Raw genomic sequence first — 17,270 nt, forward strand, 5'->3', positions numbered from 1 at the left:
GGGACTGGATGGCTCCCACTGGACTGTATTGGATATGTGGGCATAGAGCCTACACCAAATAACCTGACCAATGGACAGGGAGTTGTGTCATTGGCACCATTAAGCCATCCTTTCTCCTACTGCCCGTAAAAACAGGTGAGCTCCTAGGTTTCCCTGTCTATGCCTCCTGAAAAAAAGGAGCACAGCTATAGGAAATTGGAAAGATGAGTGGCTCACACAGTACTACAGGCCTGCCACGTGGGTGCAAGACACCTCGTGGGGATACCAAACGCCCATCTACATGCTCAACTGGATCTTTTTTTTTCTTGAGATGGAGTCTTGCTCTGTCGCCCAGGCTGGAGTGCAGTGGCTGGATCTCAGCTCACTGCAAGCTCTGCCTCCTGGGTTTACGCCATTCTCCTGCCTCAGCCTCACGAGTAGCTGGGACTACAGGCGCCCGCCACCTCGCCCGGCTAGTTTTTTTTTTTTTTTTTTAGTAGAGTCGGGGTTTCACCGTGTTAGCCAGGATGGTCTCGATCTCCTGACCTTGTGATCCGCCTGTCTCGGCCTCCCAAAGTGCTGGGATTACAGGCTTGAGCCACCGCGCCCGGCCGCTCAACTGGACCTTACGGTTACATGCCGTCTTAGAAATAATCACTAATGGAACTGGCAGAGCTTTGACTCTTAGCCTGGCAGGAAACCCAAATGAGAAATGCCATCTATCAGAGTAGATTGGCCTTAGACTATTTGCTGGCAGCTGAAGGAGTCGTCTGTGGAAAATTCATTGACCAATTGCTATCTGCAAATAGATGATCAAGGGCAAGTAGTTGAAGATATAGTTAGAGACATGACAAAGCTGGCACATGTGCCTGTGCAGGTTTGGCATGGGTTTGATCCTGGATCCCTCTTTGGAAAGTGGTTTCCAGCTCTAGGAGATTTAAAACTCTTATAATAGGTATAGCAGTAGTGATAGGAACCTGCCTATTGCCCCCTTGATTGTTAGTCATATTTCTCTAACTACTAAGAAGTTGTTACTACCTTGATTCATCAGAAAACTTCAGCACAAGTGTATTACATGGATCACTATCGATCTGTCTCACAGGAAGACCTGGGTAGTGAAGATGAGAGTGAGAACTCCCACTAGTGAGTGAGGTTCTCAAAGAGGGGAATGAGGAGAGGCCATTTCTCTTACAGTCTCCTGTCTCTGAAGAAAAGGAGGAAGTAAAAGCTGAAAAACAACACGAATGAAGTCAGTAGCAAAACCAACCTACGCCACTGACCAGGCCTGAGGTTAAAGATTAATCCCCCAATTCTAACCACATGTGTTACCTATAGATCACTTGCTCAATCTATCATGATCCTTTCACGTGGACCCCCTTAGAGTTGTAAGCCCTTAAAAGGGCCAGAACTTTTTCTTCAGGCAGCTCGGCTCTTGAGACGCAAGTCTGCCAACACTCCCGGCCAAATAAAGCCTCTTCCTTCTATAACCCGGTGTCTAAGGGGTTTTGTCTGCGGCTTGTCCTGCTACAAGTAAATCATAGCTGAAACAGAACCTTATTAACTGGTATGTTCAAATTCAATCTACTAGGCAAGAGGCCATTAAAGATAGGGAGAAATGAAAACAACATGCCATGGTATGGACCTTCTCAAGTTATTTTTACCGGTAAAGAAAATGGCCAGGTGTAGTGGGTCACACCTGTAATCCTAGTACTTTGGGAGGCCAAGGTGAGTGGATCACTTGAGCCCAGGAGTTCAATACCTGCCTGGGCAACACAATGAGACCCTGTCTCTACTAAAAAGAAAAAGAAAATGGAGACAGCCTAGATGTACTGAAATTTCCAATTATGTGACCCACTGACAGAAAAAAGTGTGGATATGCCAGAAGCAGTAACAGAAGTCTAAAATTTATAAATACTGATTTATTTTTGGATTGCCACAGGTCAAGCAAATTCTTCTTAAAAGTTAATGAAAGCATATAAGATTCTAATTTCAGCTTTGTTCTAATAGTTAATCTACTTTTTACCTCACAGACTGTCTTGATTTTGAAATCCTGGCATTCGGAAACACCCTGACTTCTAGTGTTTCAATGGCTCATTCAATACTTGTATTATAATCAGAAACAGATGCTGGTTGCCTATCGTTATTGTAGTTTCCATATTTGCTTCAATTAATTTACATATAATTACTGTACATGAGAGGTAATGTTATGACAAGAATAGTTTCTGCAACATTAAGTATGGGTCGAAAAAAAAAGAAATGGGCCAGGCATGGTGGCTCATGCCTGTAATCCCAGCACTTTGGGAGGCCGAGGTGGGAGGATCACGAGGTCAGGAGTTCGAGACCAGCCTGACCAATATGGTGAAACCCCATTTCTACTAAAAAAGCACAAAACTTGGCCAGGAATGGTGGTGTACGCCTGTAATCCCAGCTACTCAGGAGGCTGAGGCAGGAGAATTGCTTGGACCCGGGAGGTGGAGGTTGCGGCGAGCTGAGATCATGCCATTGCATTCCAGCCTGGGCAAAAGAGCAAGACTCCATCTCCCAAAAAAAAAAAGAAAGAAAGAAATGACTTTAGATAAATAGCTTGAATGAAATTACAAAGAGGAGTGCATTAAAAAATACCAGCAGTAAAATCTCTAGAAGAATTAAAATGACAGGCTAAAAATAAATAATAAATGTTCTTTTCAGGAAGTACTAATTTGCTGCTGGCACTCTATATTCTTCTTCTTTGTTTTAATGGATGACTTGTATGTACATCTTCCGGCTTGTCCTCTGGATGCTTTGGCACAGATGAAATTACCTAATTAAAAAAAAAGAACCATTAAAATTTAGTTTCTATAGCACAGGAGTAAAGCTATTAGAAGAGGTAAGACTACATCCAATAGTTCAATCCTTGATGCGGCTTTTGAGGCAGAGTTGGCTTAAGTTCAAGGTCCAGCCTATGACCTAGGCACAGAGTGAAGTTTTCTGTTCAAACACTGATGAGAGTAAAATTTCTAAAGCTACTTAAAAAGAAAAAAAATTTGGAGGAAGAAAAGTGAACATATGCTCCACTTTAACATTCCTTTATAGATCTAAAGTCACTTGTTATATTACAGATTCAGATAGATATCCTGGTTTTGCATTCTTGAAACACTGATAATGTTTGATAGATTTGGGGGGATGAAAACATTTGGAGAAATGAGCAGGAAGCAGTATAATCCTCAATTTCCTAGGAGAAAAAGGAAAGGCAAACACACTATCAGAGAGAGTGTACAATAAGCCAAAGCAAAGAGTCTTCATTTGAAATGGAAAATTATTAGAAACTATAGTAAACTGTATTTAACATTTTTTTTTTGTTGTTCTACTATTTCTGGACCTAGAATTTGGACTTCACACGTTTTTCTTTAAAATGTAATCAGCTCTGGCTGAGACAGCTGCGTATCTATGTCTATGCCTCAGTTCAGCTGCAACTGAAGGAAGGAAGGAAGGGTGGAAGCACAAACTGAAAACCTTTTTTTTTTTTTTTTTTTGAGACAGGGTCTCACACTGTCACCCAGGCTGGAGTGCAGTGGCATGATCTTGGCTCACTGCAACCTCCGCCTCCCAGATTCAAGTGATCCTTCCACCTTAGCCTCCCAAGTAGCTACAAGAGTGCACCACCACGCCTGGCTAATTTTTGTATATTTATGGTAAAGATGGGGTTTCATCACATTGGTCAGGCTGCTCTCAGACTCCTGGGCTCAAGCAGTCTGCTCACCTCAGCCTCCCACCTCAGCCTCCCAAAGTGCTGAGATTATTGGTGTGAGCCACTGTCCCCAGCCTAAACTGAAAAACTAAAGGCGGCTTCAAAACTGTGCCCATGGATTTTAATTATTAATAAATAATGCCTCTTTAATCAGATGTTTTCAGGTAAAAAATGTACATATAAGAAATTAAGCTACCTGAGCCTCCCTTAATCACATTGTAAAATACGAGTAAAACCATGTGAAAAGCACTTTCTGCATCTTGGAGTAAGTATAAGAGAATGTCATAACCCTCAGTTTATGATTTGTAATAGTAGCCCCTACCCCATCCCACAAAAAGGTGTCTTTCGAAAGCTAACTCAGATGTTAACTTTATTTGTGCTTAGGAAATGGAAAATGATTATATAAATGACATAAAAAAAAAAGACTACCTAGGCAGCACAATCTGATCCTGATCATTTAAGAAGTCTACATTTGAGGCCGGGCGTGGTGGCTTATGCCTGTAATCCCTGTAATCCCAGCACTTTGGGAGGCTGAAGCGGGTGGATCACGAGATCAGGAGATCGAGACCATCCTGGCTAATATGGTGAAACCTCGTCTCTACTAAAAAATACAAAACACTTGCCCTGGCATGGCGGCGGGCACCTGTAGTCCCAGCTACTTGGGAGGCTGAGGCAGGAGAATGGTGTGAACCCAGGAGGCAGAGCTTGCAGTGACCGTAGATCCTGAGCGACAGAGTGAGACTCTGTCTCCAAAAAATAAATAAATAAATAAACAAATAAAATAAAATAAAGTCTACATTTGAAATGCATACCTAGAGGCCCAATTTTTAGAAATCTCACCTTCTATTGCTCTTTATCACAAAAGCAAATTAAGCATTTTACTTTGATATAAACTGTAATAACTCTAAATCTGAGAGAAATGGAATTTTCCTTCTCAACTTTGGCTCATATTAGAACTACTTGGGGAGCTTTTAACAAAAATGGCAGGCCTGGGCACCACTCTCACAGATTGATGTAATTAGCTGAAACCACTGCTTTAATATTTTGTATCTACAGTGATATAAAATGTCTGTTCATTGTTTAAAGCAAGTATTAACAGTTCAAAGCAAATAAAATGTTAGCCAAATTCAGTTATTTCAACAGAGAACTATAGAAAAACACATCAAAAAACTAAAAAGTGAAAAAAATTACAATACTATTGTTCCCACAAATAATTCCCCATTTAGTCCTATAACCAAATCGTCTCTTAGAACAGTTTTTAAAAATAACCTTACCTCTTTAAGTTTATTCCGAATTAAATTCGCAGTTGTATTCAATGAGTCATCGTGCATATCCACTTTAGACATGTCTGGTAACAGAGGTCCAATCATAACCTCATTACTACCTGAGTTTGTTTCAAGAAAAGTTCCAAGTTTACGATCATCTTCTCTTCTTCTTTTGCGCTCCTGCAGTTGTGTTGTCCTAGGCATAAATCTGTCAACTGCCTCTGAAGACGTAATAGCCTTTTGCACACCAGGGTAGGCCACTGAGTTCTTAAAAGTGTTTATCTGTGTTTTCTGCAAAGAGTCATTGTGGTTATAATGCCCCATTGTTTTATGATGATTTCTACCATCCTTAGAGGAGTTTGATGCTCTGTCCACATGTCCCCCGGATGAACACATACATTTTGAGGAGAAATAACACAAAGGCAATTCACAGGAATACGGAAGATAAGGATTTGAGTTCCCTGCAGAAGTGTTCAAAGCAGCTTTACAAAAGCCAGACATCTCTGAGTGGAAGTCTTGTCTAAAATCCTCTCTGTCTTTATGCTCTGTAACCAATTTCTTCTTTGTCACGTTATGGTCTTTATATTACAATTTAAAAGTTGAGGGAAAGAGAAACATAAGTGGTTAATCTATTGTTTTCATCATTGAGAATCATATAATTTTTAAAAATCACTTAAAAATGTTAACAAATTATACTCCAAAAAAACTGTTTCTTGAGAAGGGAATATATTCACATGGTTTAAAACCTAAAACGGATAAAAAGATATACAGCATCAAGTGTCACCCTTTCCTTGCACTCCATGGGTCTGGTTTCATCCCCATAAGTAATCACTATTGTTTTTTATTTATCTGTTCAGTAAGTTTTACTTTGCCACCTTTCTCCCATTCTTTTTCTCCCCACTAAAAAAGGTAAATGTAATATCCATTTCTCTGCACCTCTGCATTTTCCATTTCACTGTAGATCTTATATAGGTTTTCCACCATTATACAGAAAGTTTTTTTTTTTTTTTTTTTTTTTTTAACAATTTCAGAGTATTCCACTATCTGGATGTATCATGCTCCTTAGCTTGTGTTTGTCAGTTACTAAAGAAAGCAATATGCTTGTCCCACTTCTAGGGCTGGCAAGGGCCTCTTCCCTGGTTTACTCTCCCAAAAGCAGTCTACAACATGGAGTGTGGAAGATGTGGTATAGATGAAATTGGCTATGTGTTGATGATTGTTGATGTTAATATTAATACATGGGAGATGTATTAACTTAGTCTTTCTGCCTTTGTGTTTTGAAATTTCCAGGCCAGGCACAGTGCCTCACGCCTGTAATCCCAGCACTTTGGGAGGCTGAGGCAGGTGGATCACGAGGTCAGAAGATCAAGACCATCCTGGCTAACACGGCAAAACCCCGTCTTTACTAAATATACAAGAAATTAGCCGGGCGTGGTGGCAGGCGCCTGTAGTCCCAGCTACTCCGAAGGCTGAGGTAGGAGAATGGCGTGAACCTAGGAGGCGGAGCTTGCAGTGAGCAGAGATCACGCCACTGCCCTCCAGCCTGGGGGACAGAGCTAGACTCCATTTCAAAATAATAATAATAATAATAATAATAATAACAATAACTTCCATAATAAGAGTTTTTGAAAAGTAAGACCAAGTATACAAATGCATCGCACAGATGCTAAAATGCTGATGAAAGACAGCTTAACTGAAGTGTCCAAGGCCAAGCAAGTCAGGTTTAATTCTGAGATCAGCAGCACGGCAAAAAGATCTTAAGAGGAAGGGGAGCAAATAATGAAGATAACCCTAGGCTGTCACACCAACACTGAGATAATTAAAGCAGTTAAAAAGTAAGCTCTGGAGAAAGAGTCCAAAGCTTGGGTTTTAATCCTTATTTTTGTCCTTAATTCATCTCTAATAATATAGGCCGGTCACAAACTTTCTGAGACTTAGTTTCCTCACCAAGAAAAATTAGGACACAGGTCAGATAATGTCAAAGGTCTTTCTCCACATTAATGTTTTATAATGTCCTTTGTCATACAAACACATTAAGTTTTCCTGGTGCTATTTATTTACTTATCTTACAAGTTAGACTTCAATGGATACAGATGACTGGGGATTCTCAACAGCTCTCTTGCCAGATTTCTGAGTAAGTTTTCCAAGAGTTTTCCCACTTTATTTCTCTCTACCACTATCTGGTAGAAGGGGCATATGGGGGCATTTAGTCAATTGCTGGTCAAAAGTAGAACTTCTCCATGATTAGCAGTGACAACTAGTCTGCAAATCATAACTGCTTCTCACTGCATTCTGGTCAAAGCCTTAATTCCTTAGCATGGGACACAAGGCCCTTCATGATTCACTTCTTATCCACTTTTCTAAACTTATCTCTCACTGAAACCTTTGAGCTTTGGTTATACTGTATTAACTAAATTTCCTTAAATGCATGATGCTCATTTATTCCTCTAAACACTTAAACATCCTGCCTGGCTTGCCTTTCCATCTTTTCCTCTCCCTTTTAGTTAATGTCTACTTATCCTTCAAATTTCAGCCACTTCTCACATACTGTAGGAAGTCTTCTATGAACCAACATTTCTCCCTTCTCAACCCAGATTATGTAGTGTGCTGTAGAGAACCCTTACAGTTACTGAATACTGTGATGCTTTACTTGCCTCTCCTCCCACTAGACTAGGAATTGCATGATGATACACCTGGCAGAGTACCTGACATACAGGAGGCATTTAGCAATATGCTTTCCATACCTTTATTTTCAGTAGTTTTTACTACATATGCCTTACGCACTTGTAGTTTTTTTCTAGTTTCTTCAACTGTTTCAAATTCTGGCGCATAGCACACATGAAGCAATCCACCAAAGAAACTCTGTTCATCCATTTTTCTCTTGGCTGTCCTGAATGGAAATACAAGATAGCATGGTTTTTTAATCTAGATTTACTTGGGATGAAAGCTTAACTAGTATACAATATCTGGATCTAAAGAGCAAAGTCCAACTTTTGCTATGTGTATATATATCCTGTGGATTGGGAATTAAGATGCTCTGCTTGTGGACAGTATTCATTCCATTGTTCGAGTATGTACTTAGAGCCTCCCCTTTTCTTCCCTTCGAGCCTCTTTGTTTCCTAGTCTTTAAACAACTAAGGACCCAGCTGGTTGGCCTGAAGTATATAAACTGTGGTCATAAAATAGAGCTTTTCTCTGTGGCCCTGAAGAGTTACTTCATACCCAATTAAGCTTTTTCAGCACAATGTATTTCTGTAATGGGATTCTTGCCTTAAAAATCAGATGAAAAATACTATAATCATAAAACGTTCAATAACTGAGGAACTATTAAACATATAACAATGAGAAAATGAGAAGAATGTTATTCAGTCAATAAATACTTACTAAACATCTATGATTGGCCAGGTACTACAATAAATATAACTACTTCTGTATCCAGGGATAATGATAAATACTTGCTCAGATTTTACCATATGCCAGGCAATGTTGTAAGTGCTTCACTTGAATTAACACCTAACAACAACCCTGTAATGAAACGGAAGCACTGGGACATTACATAACTTAGCCATGCTCATACTCTGGTTTGAGGAGCAAGGATTCAAATCCAGATGTCTTACTTCAGAGCCTACTAGACTAGGTACTTTGGAAAACAGAAAAGCTCGAGAAAATATTTCTCTAACCATGACAGCTGGCAGATTGGTTAAGAAAGTGAGATTACATATAACAGCAGCCTGAGAAAACCACACATGACCCAGTAAAATCAAGTGCTTTTGTGGTAGATTATGATTTCTACTGATAGCACATGAAAGAAAATATGAATTGTAACAGCCAGAGAAGGATGGGTCTCAGAGCAGATTAGTGAGGAGAACAGAGATCAACATAAAAATAGATAAGGCATTGCATACTTCAGCCTTTTTGGAGCAGAGGGTTTATGTCACATAGAAGGCCGGAAAACACTGAGTCAATTTGCAGAAAGGAGTAACAGTAGAAACCACAATAGCTAATGCTTACTGTATTCTGACCAGGAGGCACTCTGCTAAACCCTTTATATGGATTATCTCATTTCATCCTCATACAACCTCAAGAAGTAGATAGGTCCCTTTACCATATAGATTTTACGGAACAGGAAAAACTTAAACAGGTTAAATAACTTGTCCAAGATCACAAAGCTAGTAAGCAGTGGAAATGGAAAACTTACTCCAAACCCAACATTTTTTTTTCTTTTGAGACATAGTCTCACTCCATCACCCAGGATGGAGTGCAGTGGTCCATAAATGACTCACTGCAACCTCCACCTCCTGGGCTCAACTGATTCTCCCACCTCAGCCTCCCAAGTAGCTGGGACTACAGGAATGCACTACCACGCCCACCTTGATTTTTGTATTTTTAGCAGAGGTGAGGTTTTGCCATGTTGGCCAGTCGGGTCTCGAACTCCTGGGCTCAAGCTGTCTGCCCACCTTGGCCTTCCATAGTGCTGGGATCGAATTCAACTTTTTTTTCTTTTCTTTTCTTTTTTTCTGGGACAGTCTCACTCTTTCCAGGCTGGAGTGCAATGGCATGATCTTGGCTCACTGCAACCTCTACTTTCTGGGTTCAAGTGATCCTTGTGCCTCAGCCTCCCCAGGAGCTGGGATTAAAGGCTTGCACCAACACAGCTAATTTTTGTATTTAGTAGAGTCAGGGTTTCACCATGTTGGCCAGACTGGTCTTGAACTCCTGACCTCAGGTGATCCGCCTACCTCCACCTCCCAAACTGCTGGGATTACAGGTGTGAGCCACATGCCTGGCGCCAAACCCAAATTTTTTTTTTTTTTTTTTTTTTTTGAGACGGAGCCTCGCTCTGTCATCCAGGCTGGAGTGCAGTGGTGTGATTTCTGCTCACTGCAATCTCCACCTCCCGGGTTCAAGCGATTCCCATGCCTCAGCCACCTGAGTAGCTGGGACTATGGGTCTGCACCACCACACCCGGCTAATTTTTGTATTTTTAGTAGAGCCGGGGTTTCCATCATGTTGGCCAGGCTGGTCTTGAACCCCTGACCTCAAGTGATCTGCCTGCCTCGGTCTCCCAAAGTACTCTGATTACAGGCGTGAGGCGTGAGTTATTGGCGCCCAGCCCTCAAACCCATTTTTTTTTTCTTTGAGGCGGAGATCCCCTCTTGTTGCCCTGGCTGGAGTGCAATGGCGCAATCTCGGCTCACTGCAACCTCTGCCTCCTGGGTTCAAGCAATTCTCCTGCCTCAGCCTCCTGAGTAGCTGGGATTACAGGTATGCACCACTAGACCCGGCTAATTTTGTATTTTTAGTAGAGACGGGGTTTCACCATGTTGGCCAGGCTGGTCTCAAACTCCTCACCTCGTGATCCGCCTGCCTCGGCCTCCCAGAGTGCTGTGATTGCAGGCGTAAGCCACCGTGCCTGGCCAAACCCAACTTTTACTCTACCACGCTACAGGACATTACATTGTTAAGCATGGGATGTGATGGATACAGTGTTTCAGTAAAGTTAACCTGTAAAAAGGCTGTAGGAAGATATGCTAGATTACATTTTGGGGTAATTCAGATATGAATGAGGGAAACTTGGGGCCAAAATGACAGAAATATGAATGGAGGAAATGAAACGAGTCATTGCTTAACTTGCACCTTACCTTGCACTTTGTAAGTTCATAAATTTAATAAGATAAACTTCAGTAAAGTCTTCTGCTGGGTATTCATCTAGCGCATTGTACTGTTCAATTGCACCATATAAAGCGAATCGCTCAACTAATTCCTTCATGACTCCCACAGCAGGAACTCCTTGTATTAATAAGTACTGAGATTCCAAATTGATTGTATATACCTGAAAGAAATGCATAGTTATTAAACGTATTTCGCAAATAAGCCTAGGACGAATCTGCCTCTATTTTTTTTTTTAAACAGAACTTTGAAAACAAGAAATAATCTGTTCAACCCAGTCAGCAAAAAACACAAAATAAAATTTCTGCCATTCCCTCTGCATAAAGAGTAACAGTCCATGTGAGAGGCTACCTAAGGCATATAACAGACTACCTTCAGTCGACATTTTTTTCCAGAAATTGAGTCGGCAGAAGTCACTGGGAACAATCACTCAACGAATATTCACTGAGCGCTTACCTGTGCCAAGTAGTACTGTAAACACTGAAGATCCAATGACTAAAACCAAGCCCTATTCTCGTGGAGTTGATGTTCTAATAGTTGACCAAAAGGGTCGTGAGAATCTTTGGTACCTGGCCCAGGGTTCTTCACGCCAGCTCTAATGAGCGACAGATCTGACGGAAGCCTTGTCGTGCCTTTATTTCCGTAGGTTAGCCATATGGCGCTAGCGCTCACAAAAAGCTACCGAGGAGAGCGAATGAAACCAAAAATCACTTTACCTTGACAGCACGAGGCCGTCGTCCCTCCCGATATTTGGCCCGCGTGTCGCACACCGCCCTCTGGACGTGGTGGTCAAATAAACTCCCTAACTCCCCACCGCTGGACGCCATCTTGCCTACTTTGATCCTTGCAGGGAGGACAACATCCGCCCTGCTGACCTCCCTTTTATCCAATAAGAGAGCGGGATGAGTTAAGGAGTGTCAGCATTGGCTGAAGAATCGACAGCGTCGGCCATCGTTTCCTGCGTGCGAGGATTTGATGAACGAGGTGCCGCCCCCGAGCGGCTTGGCGGAGAGGCGCGGTGGGTGACAGAAGCTTTCTTGTCCCACCCCACTACAGGCTTACGGCGAGACGCGCAGCGGGGAGAGGGGGCGGGGCCTCAGGGGGCGGGGCCGATCGATCTCCTCCGGTTCCGACGTCCTCGGCCTGCCAGGTCCCGTGTCCTTTGCGGCGCTAGGGTGGGCAAACCCAGAGCGACGCTTCGGGACGATGTGGGGCAGCGATCGCCTGGCGGGTGCTGGGGGAGGCGGGGCGGCAGTGACTGTGGCCTTCACCAACGCTCGCGACTGCTTCCTCCACCTGCCACGGGGTCTCGTGGCCCAGCTGCACCTGCTGCAGGTAACGTGCTGGCCCCGGGCCACCTGATCTTCAGCCTGGGGTCGGACAAGGCCGAAGCCTCTCAGGGACGCGGCGGGACACCGGCTGCCACCCGGGCGCCCCCGAAGCGTACAGAGATTAGGGTCCCTCGACGGCAGGGCCCTTCTGGTTAGTCTCTGCATCCCGCAAGTCCAGTGCAGCCCTGGGCTCGTCTTATCACAGGTCTTTTCACTTGGTGAAACTGGGCCTAGAAATGTCCTAATATTCTACCACTGTTTTTATAAATATTCCTCATTCCAGGCTGGAAAAGTTCCTGATAAGTGGTTTGTTTTTGTTATTTTAAAAGGTGCTTTTCTTGCCAGTCATTTCCAGTTACCTGCGCTGCTGCCGTCCGGGCCGCGAGAGGGAGGCGCAGAGTTGTTGGTGGAGCCCCTGTCGGTCCCCGGGGACTGAGCACCGCGTCCCATGAGCGGGAAAGCTTAATATAGTAATGGTTCTGTCCTGCGTCCCAGACCCTCGGAACACAGCTGTAGTGTGTCAGGAACACATAACGTAGTTAAGATCACTTGAAGCTCTGCGATCAGTCGCCCTTCTGGACGTTGTGGTTGGGATGTTTCGCAGTTCTAACCACCGGTGGAGATACAGCGTCCTTATTTTCGTAATTAAAAATAGAGGCACATGGTCTCACGAGTTTGAGTGTGGTTATGGGGGCAAAAGGACGGCGTATTTGAAATCTTCATAAATCCTGGATGCATGGTACCCACCAGTGGCTAATCTATGTAATGAATAAAGAGTTTGCAATAATTTCAAGCATCCCTTCTTTCCACTTGAGTTACTTCTCCATACCTAGGGGAAGATTTTTTTGGTCCATTGAAAACATGAGTTCAGCAGAATCCTCCTATCATCGTCGTTATTATTTTTTACTACTAAGTAGACAATCTTGGTTTTTGATGGGCTTTATGGTTAGAGACAAATCAGTCACTGTCACCAAGTTCCAGGTAGAAGTTGGTTCAGTGCTCTGTCAGCTTCGATGGGATTTTTCAACATGTTTTCAAATCCACTCATGATAGTAGGAATGCTTTCTTACAGTAACTCTAATTTGATCCTAAGATGTAGTTGTTACCTTACATTCATCACTGTTTAAGAATTTAGTGGTCTTGATCTTTGTTTTAAATTTTGAGCCTTCGAGAAGTATTTATAAGAATTAATTCATGTTACCTTATATTCGTCACTATTTAAGAATTTAGTGGTCTTGATCTTGTTTTAAATTTTGAGCCTTCAAGAAGTACTTATAGGAACTAATTCATGCATATCTTTTTGAAATGTAAATGTCTTTAGCCCTGGAACAAATTGCTGTTTCTGTTCAGCCCATATTAGCAGAATAGGTCAACTTTGCTTTCTAATTATCAATGTAATAAGTTTATGACTTTATAGATTCTATAAATCTATACATTTATTTCTTGATGAATTATATAAATTTATATAATTTATGTTTTGTAGAAAATTTAGAAAGCATGGAAAATTGTTAACGGGAAAATAAATTACCCGTAATCCCAGAACTTAGAGGTGACTAATGTTGACAGTTTGGATCAAATCTTCCAGTTTTGTTTCTAATCTTCATTTTTAACAGAAATGAAGTCCTATATACACACATACAGTTTTGTGTCCTAGTGTTTTTACTTAATGTTATTATGAGTGTTTTATTTTGTTAAAAGGTCATCATTTTAAGTTGTTAATTAGTATTCTAGCACAAATTTGCCATAATTTATTTAACTGTTCACTATGATTGACTATTTAGATTGTACTTAATTTTTAGGCATTAGAAGTGATAAACTATATTTTAATCAAACGTTGAAAATAACACATCTTTGTTTAGAAAACATCATTTTTATTTCTTGTTGTCTAGGATAGATTCCCAGAATTCTTGGGTTAGAGGCCATAGATAATTATGAAAGCCGAAAGGTTCACAAATTGGGAGTTAATACTTGAATTATTTTATTTGGGGTGAAACATTGAGTACATAATACAGATCATGCAGTAATGGGAAGAGGGGTTGGAACAATGGTTTTCTGGCTTATGTCAGACTTACCTTGAAGCTTTTAAGAATACAGATGTTCTGTTGGGAGGCCAAGACGTGCGGATCACGAGGTCAGGAGATCGAGACCATCCTGGCTAACACGGTGAAACCCCGTATCTACTAAAACTACAAAAAAAAAAAATTGGCTGGGCGTGGTGGCGAGCGCCTCTAGTCCCAGCTACACGGGAGGCTGAGGCAGGAGAATGGCGTGAACCCAGGGGGCGGAGCTTGCAGTGAGCCGAGATCGCGCCACTGCACTCCAGCCTGGGCGACAGAGTGAGACTCCGTCTCAAAAAAAAAAAAAAAAAAAGAATACAGATGTTGTGATCAACCCTCTGACCTATTAAATCAAAATCTTAGGGAATAGACTTTAGGCATCTCTAATTTTAAAAAATTTATTCAGGCTACTTGGATGCACAAAAGAGTTGAGACCTACTGTCCTAGAATCATAGAATGTTAATGACCATAGAGACCTTAAGCATCTAGGTTGTTTCTGTACGTTTACACGTAAGGAAAATGGCATTCCTAGGCCAGTACCATTGCCATGCAGCTAATTTGCCCTCTTGTCTATAGCTCACTCTGCGTCACCCAACCTACCCTTCTCACCGTTTCTTCTATAACCAATCTCCTTCCCACTTCTGTTCTCTTACTCATGCCATTCTTCCCTCAGTCGTTTTTCTTCCTTCCATACAAATTCCATGTCTTTGAAAAGAGCATAATCCTACCTCCTCCACATAGCTTTCCAGTTCTCTGTTGCCCACGTTTGTCTCCCTTTCAATACTTCTCTATTGTGTTACGTGACACATCACATTTGATATACTTTGTTCTGTGTTTCAAGTATTGTATTCTCTTGTTTACTCAAGTCATTATTTCAGGACTGACTCCCCAGTAGATGCTTGAAGTCAGGATTTCTCAACCTTGGCACTGTTGACATTTTGAGCTGGATAATTTTTTGTTTTGGGGGCTCTCCTGTACATTTTAAATGTTTAACAGCACCCTTGGTCTCTATCCAGTAGATGCCTGTACTGCCTCCCCCTATTTGTGACAACCAGAAAGGTCTTCAGACATTGTCAGATGCCTACTGAAGGACAAAATCACCTCTGGTTGAGACCACTGCTTCAGCTAAGTTACCTTCTCTGTACTCAGAACTTGATGTGATTGCAACAGAGAGAGAGGATTCATATACACAGTGAATGCAAACGAACCTAAATCACCGTTCGGATATGGCCACACAATTTTCATTTCCCTTGTGTTAGCAAGAGATACCCCAGGCTTTGGACCTGGACATTCCTAAGGCATTCTGACGGATGGTTTTACCTGCAGATTTCCTGGTAATACTGATACCTCAGTTTGGGTCAAAGAAGGTCAATTAATTGATTGATTTGATTTGACTCCTGGGAAAGAGGCTCCTTTCTAGCTGTCTCTTTCTTCTCTTTACCTGAATAGCCAGGGCTCTGTGGTTCAAGTGAAGTATTTTGACATAAAAATTAGAACATTGGTGTGCAAAGTTTGCTAAATCTAACTGAGTACATATTATGACTTTATGGAGCTGGTTACTCCTTTTTGACCAAATAAATAATTAGAAGTATTTTTCCTCCTCAATAATGTTCATTTCTCCTTTTTTTCAGTGAGCTGGTAGAGTTTCCTTTTTTTGATATTTCAGGGCATCTCTCGTATTTCCATCTCTTAAGTTTCTTCATATGAAGTAGAATTGATCTGGATTATGTATTGCTGACTCTGATGAAAACCCACAGAAAGTATCTGGGACTTGATCACCTTCATTCTTGTAATAGCTCACACAGTTACAGCTGACATAGTAACTGAAGACTTTTGATTCCAAAGCTAGGCAAAATACACTCAGTTGAAAGAATTTGTCAGCCAGAACAGTTGGACTGTTTTGTGAAAATTGTGAGAAAAATTACACAACTAAGTGATACATGATGATGGCTTTCTTAAATATAAAAGTGTAATAATGTGTTTAATTTCCAGTACGTGATATTGTCCCAGAAGTGACTCCAACATTGTTTGAAATTTGTCTCATATAAAGAAACATAAACTGGCTGCGGTGGCTCATATCTGTAATCCCAGTACTGTAGGAGGCAGAGGTGGGCATTTCACCTGAGGTCAGGAGTTTGAGACCAGCCTGGCCAACATGGTGAAACCCCGTCTCTACTAAAAATACAAAAATTAGTTGGGCATGGTGGTGGGGGCCTGTAGTCCCAGCTACTTGGGAGGCTGAGGCAGGAGAATTGCTCAAATCTGGAAGGCGGAGGTTGCAGTGAGCCGAGATTGCACCACTGCCTTCCAGCCTGGGTGACACAGCGAGACTCCGTCTCAAAAAAAAAAAGAAAAAAGAAAACGCAAGAAACATAAAGACTGGGCGTGTTGGCTCATGCCTGTAATCCCAGCACTTTGAGAGATTGAGGACTGAGGTGGGAAGATCACTTGAGCCCAGGAGGTTGAGGCTGCAGTGAGCTGTGATTGTGCCACTGCACTCGAGCCTGGGCAACACAGTGAGATCCTGTCTCAGGAAAAAAAATTCCATGTAAATGAAAGAATTTGATATTTTAAATTAATGAAAAATGTTCTGTAGAGATGTAGATCTTGCCATGTTGCCCAGGCTGGCTTTGGACTTCTGGGCTCAAACAGTCCTCCTGTCTTAGCCTCCCAAAGTATAAAGATTACACATGTGAGCCACTGCGCCTGGCCTAATATTTTTAACTTAATGAATTTATTTTGATATAAATAAATTAATAACACTGAAGCTTCCTGATATAATAAGTCTTTTTGTGTGTGTGATGGGTTCTTACTCTGTTGCCCACGCTGGAGTGTAATGGCACTATCATGACTCACTGTAGCCTCAACCTTCCTGACTCAAGTGATCCTCCCACCTTGGCTTCCCAAGTAGATGGGACCACAGGTGTATGCCACCACACCTGGCTGGTTTTTAAAATTTATTACTGATACATATTAATAAAATTCTTTTTATTTTATAAATGATATATGTGGCTGGGCATGGTGGCTCAAGCCCCCGACAGTTTGGGAGGCCGAGGTGGGAGGATCACTTGAGGCCAGGAGCTTAAGACCAGCCTAAGCAACATAGTGAGATCCCATCTCTATAGAAAAAAAAAAATTAGCTAGGTGTGGTGGTGTATGCCTGTATTCCTAGCTACTCAGGAGCCTGAGGTGAGAGGATTGCTAGAGCCCAGGAGTTTCAAGTTACAGTGACCTATGATTG

The 17,270-nt window shown here is 41.9% G+C and overlaps 2 protein-coding genes across 32 annotated transcripts in view; one reads left to right on the top strand and one right to left on the bottom strand.

The window, feature by feature from the left end:
• Positions 1–1,883: 1,883 nt before the first annotated feature.
• Positions 1,884–11,486, bottom strand: RBM48 (RNA binding motif protein 48). Of its 3 annotated transcripts, none has more exons than XM_005550236.4 (5): positions 11,358–11,486; positions 10,614–10,804; positions 7,716–7,861; positions 4,981–5,549; positions 1,884–2,779 (listed from the first exon to the last, which is right to left on the bottom strand). In XM_005550236.4, exons 1-5 carry the CDS (start codon positions 11,466–11,468, stop codon positions 2,693–2,695), a joined length of 1,104 nt encoding a protein of 367 aa, XP_005550293.3. In that variant the 5' UTR covers positions 11,469–11,486; the 3' UTR covers positions 1,884–2,692. The 3 variants fall into 3 exon arrangements, with proteins under 3 accessions (XP_005550293.3, XP_005550292.3, XP_073891633.1); XM_005550235.5 differs by having other exon boundaries at positions 1,884–3,190; XM_074035532.1 differs by having other exon boundaries at positions 11,098–11,486.
• A 310-nt stretch (positions 11,487–11,796) lies between these two features.
• Positions 11,797–17,270, top strand: part of PEX1 (peroxisomal biogenesis factor 1) — a 42,257-nt gene continuing 36,783 nt past the window's right edge. For 19 of the 29 annotated variants that reach the window (XR_012432679.1, XR_012432682.1, XR_012432677.1 and 16 more), the window contains exon 1: positions 11,797–11,976. Coding sequence is in view for 7 of the 29 variants with exons in the window: in XM_005550232.4 (XP_005550289.3) it covers positions 11,848–11,976 (129 nt within the window). In the remaining 22 variants the exon portion in view is untranslated. Of the gene's footprint in view, positions 12,124–15,045; positions 15,364–17,270 lie in introns of all 29 variants that reach the window. The other 10 variants (XR_012432674.1, XM_074035524.1, XM_015447754.4 and 7 more) reach the window with 3 other exon arrangements.

This window comes from Macaca fascicularis, chromosome 3 (assembly GCF_037993035.2).
Source record: "Macaca fascicularis isolate 582-1 chromosome 3, T2T-MFA8v1.1".
Lineage (NCBI taxonomy): Eukaryota > Metazoa > Chordata > Mammalia > Primates > Cercopithecidae > Macaca > Macaca fascicularis.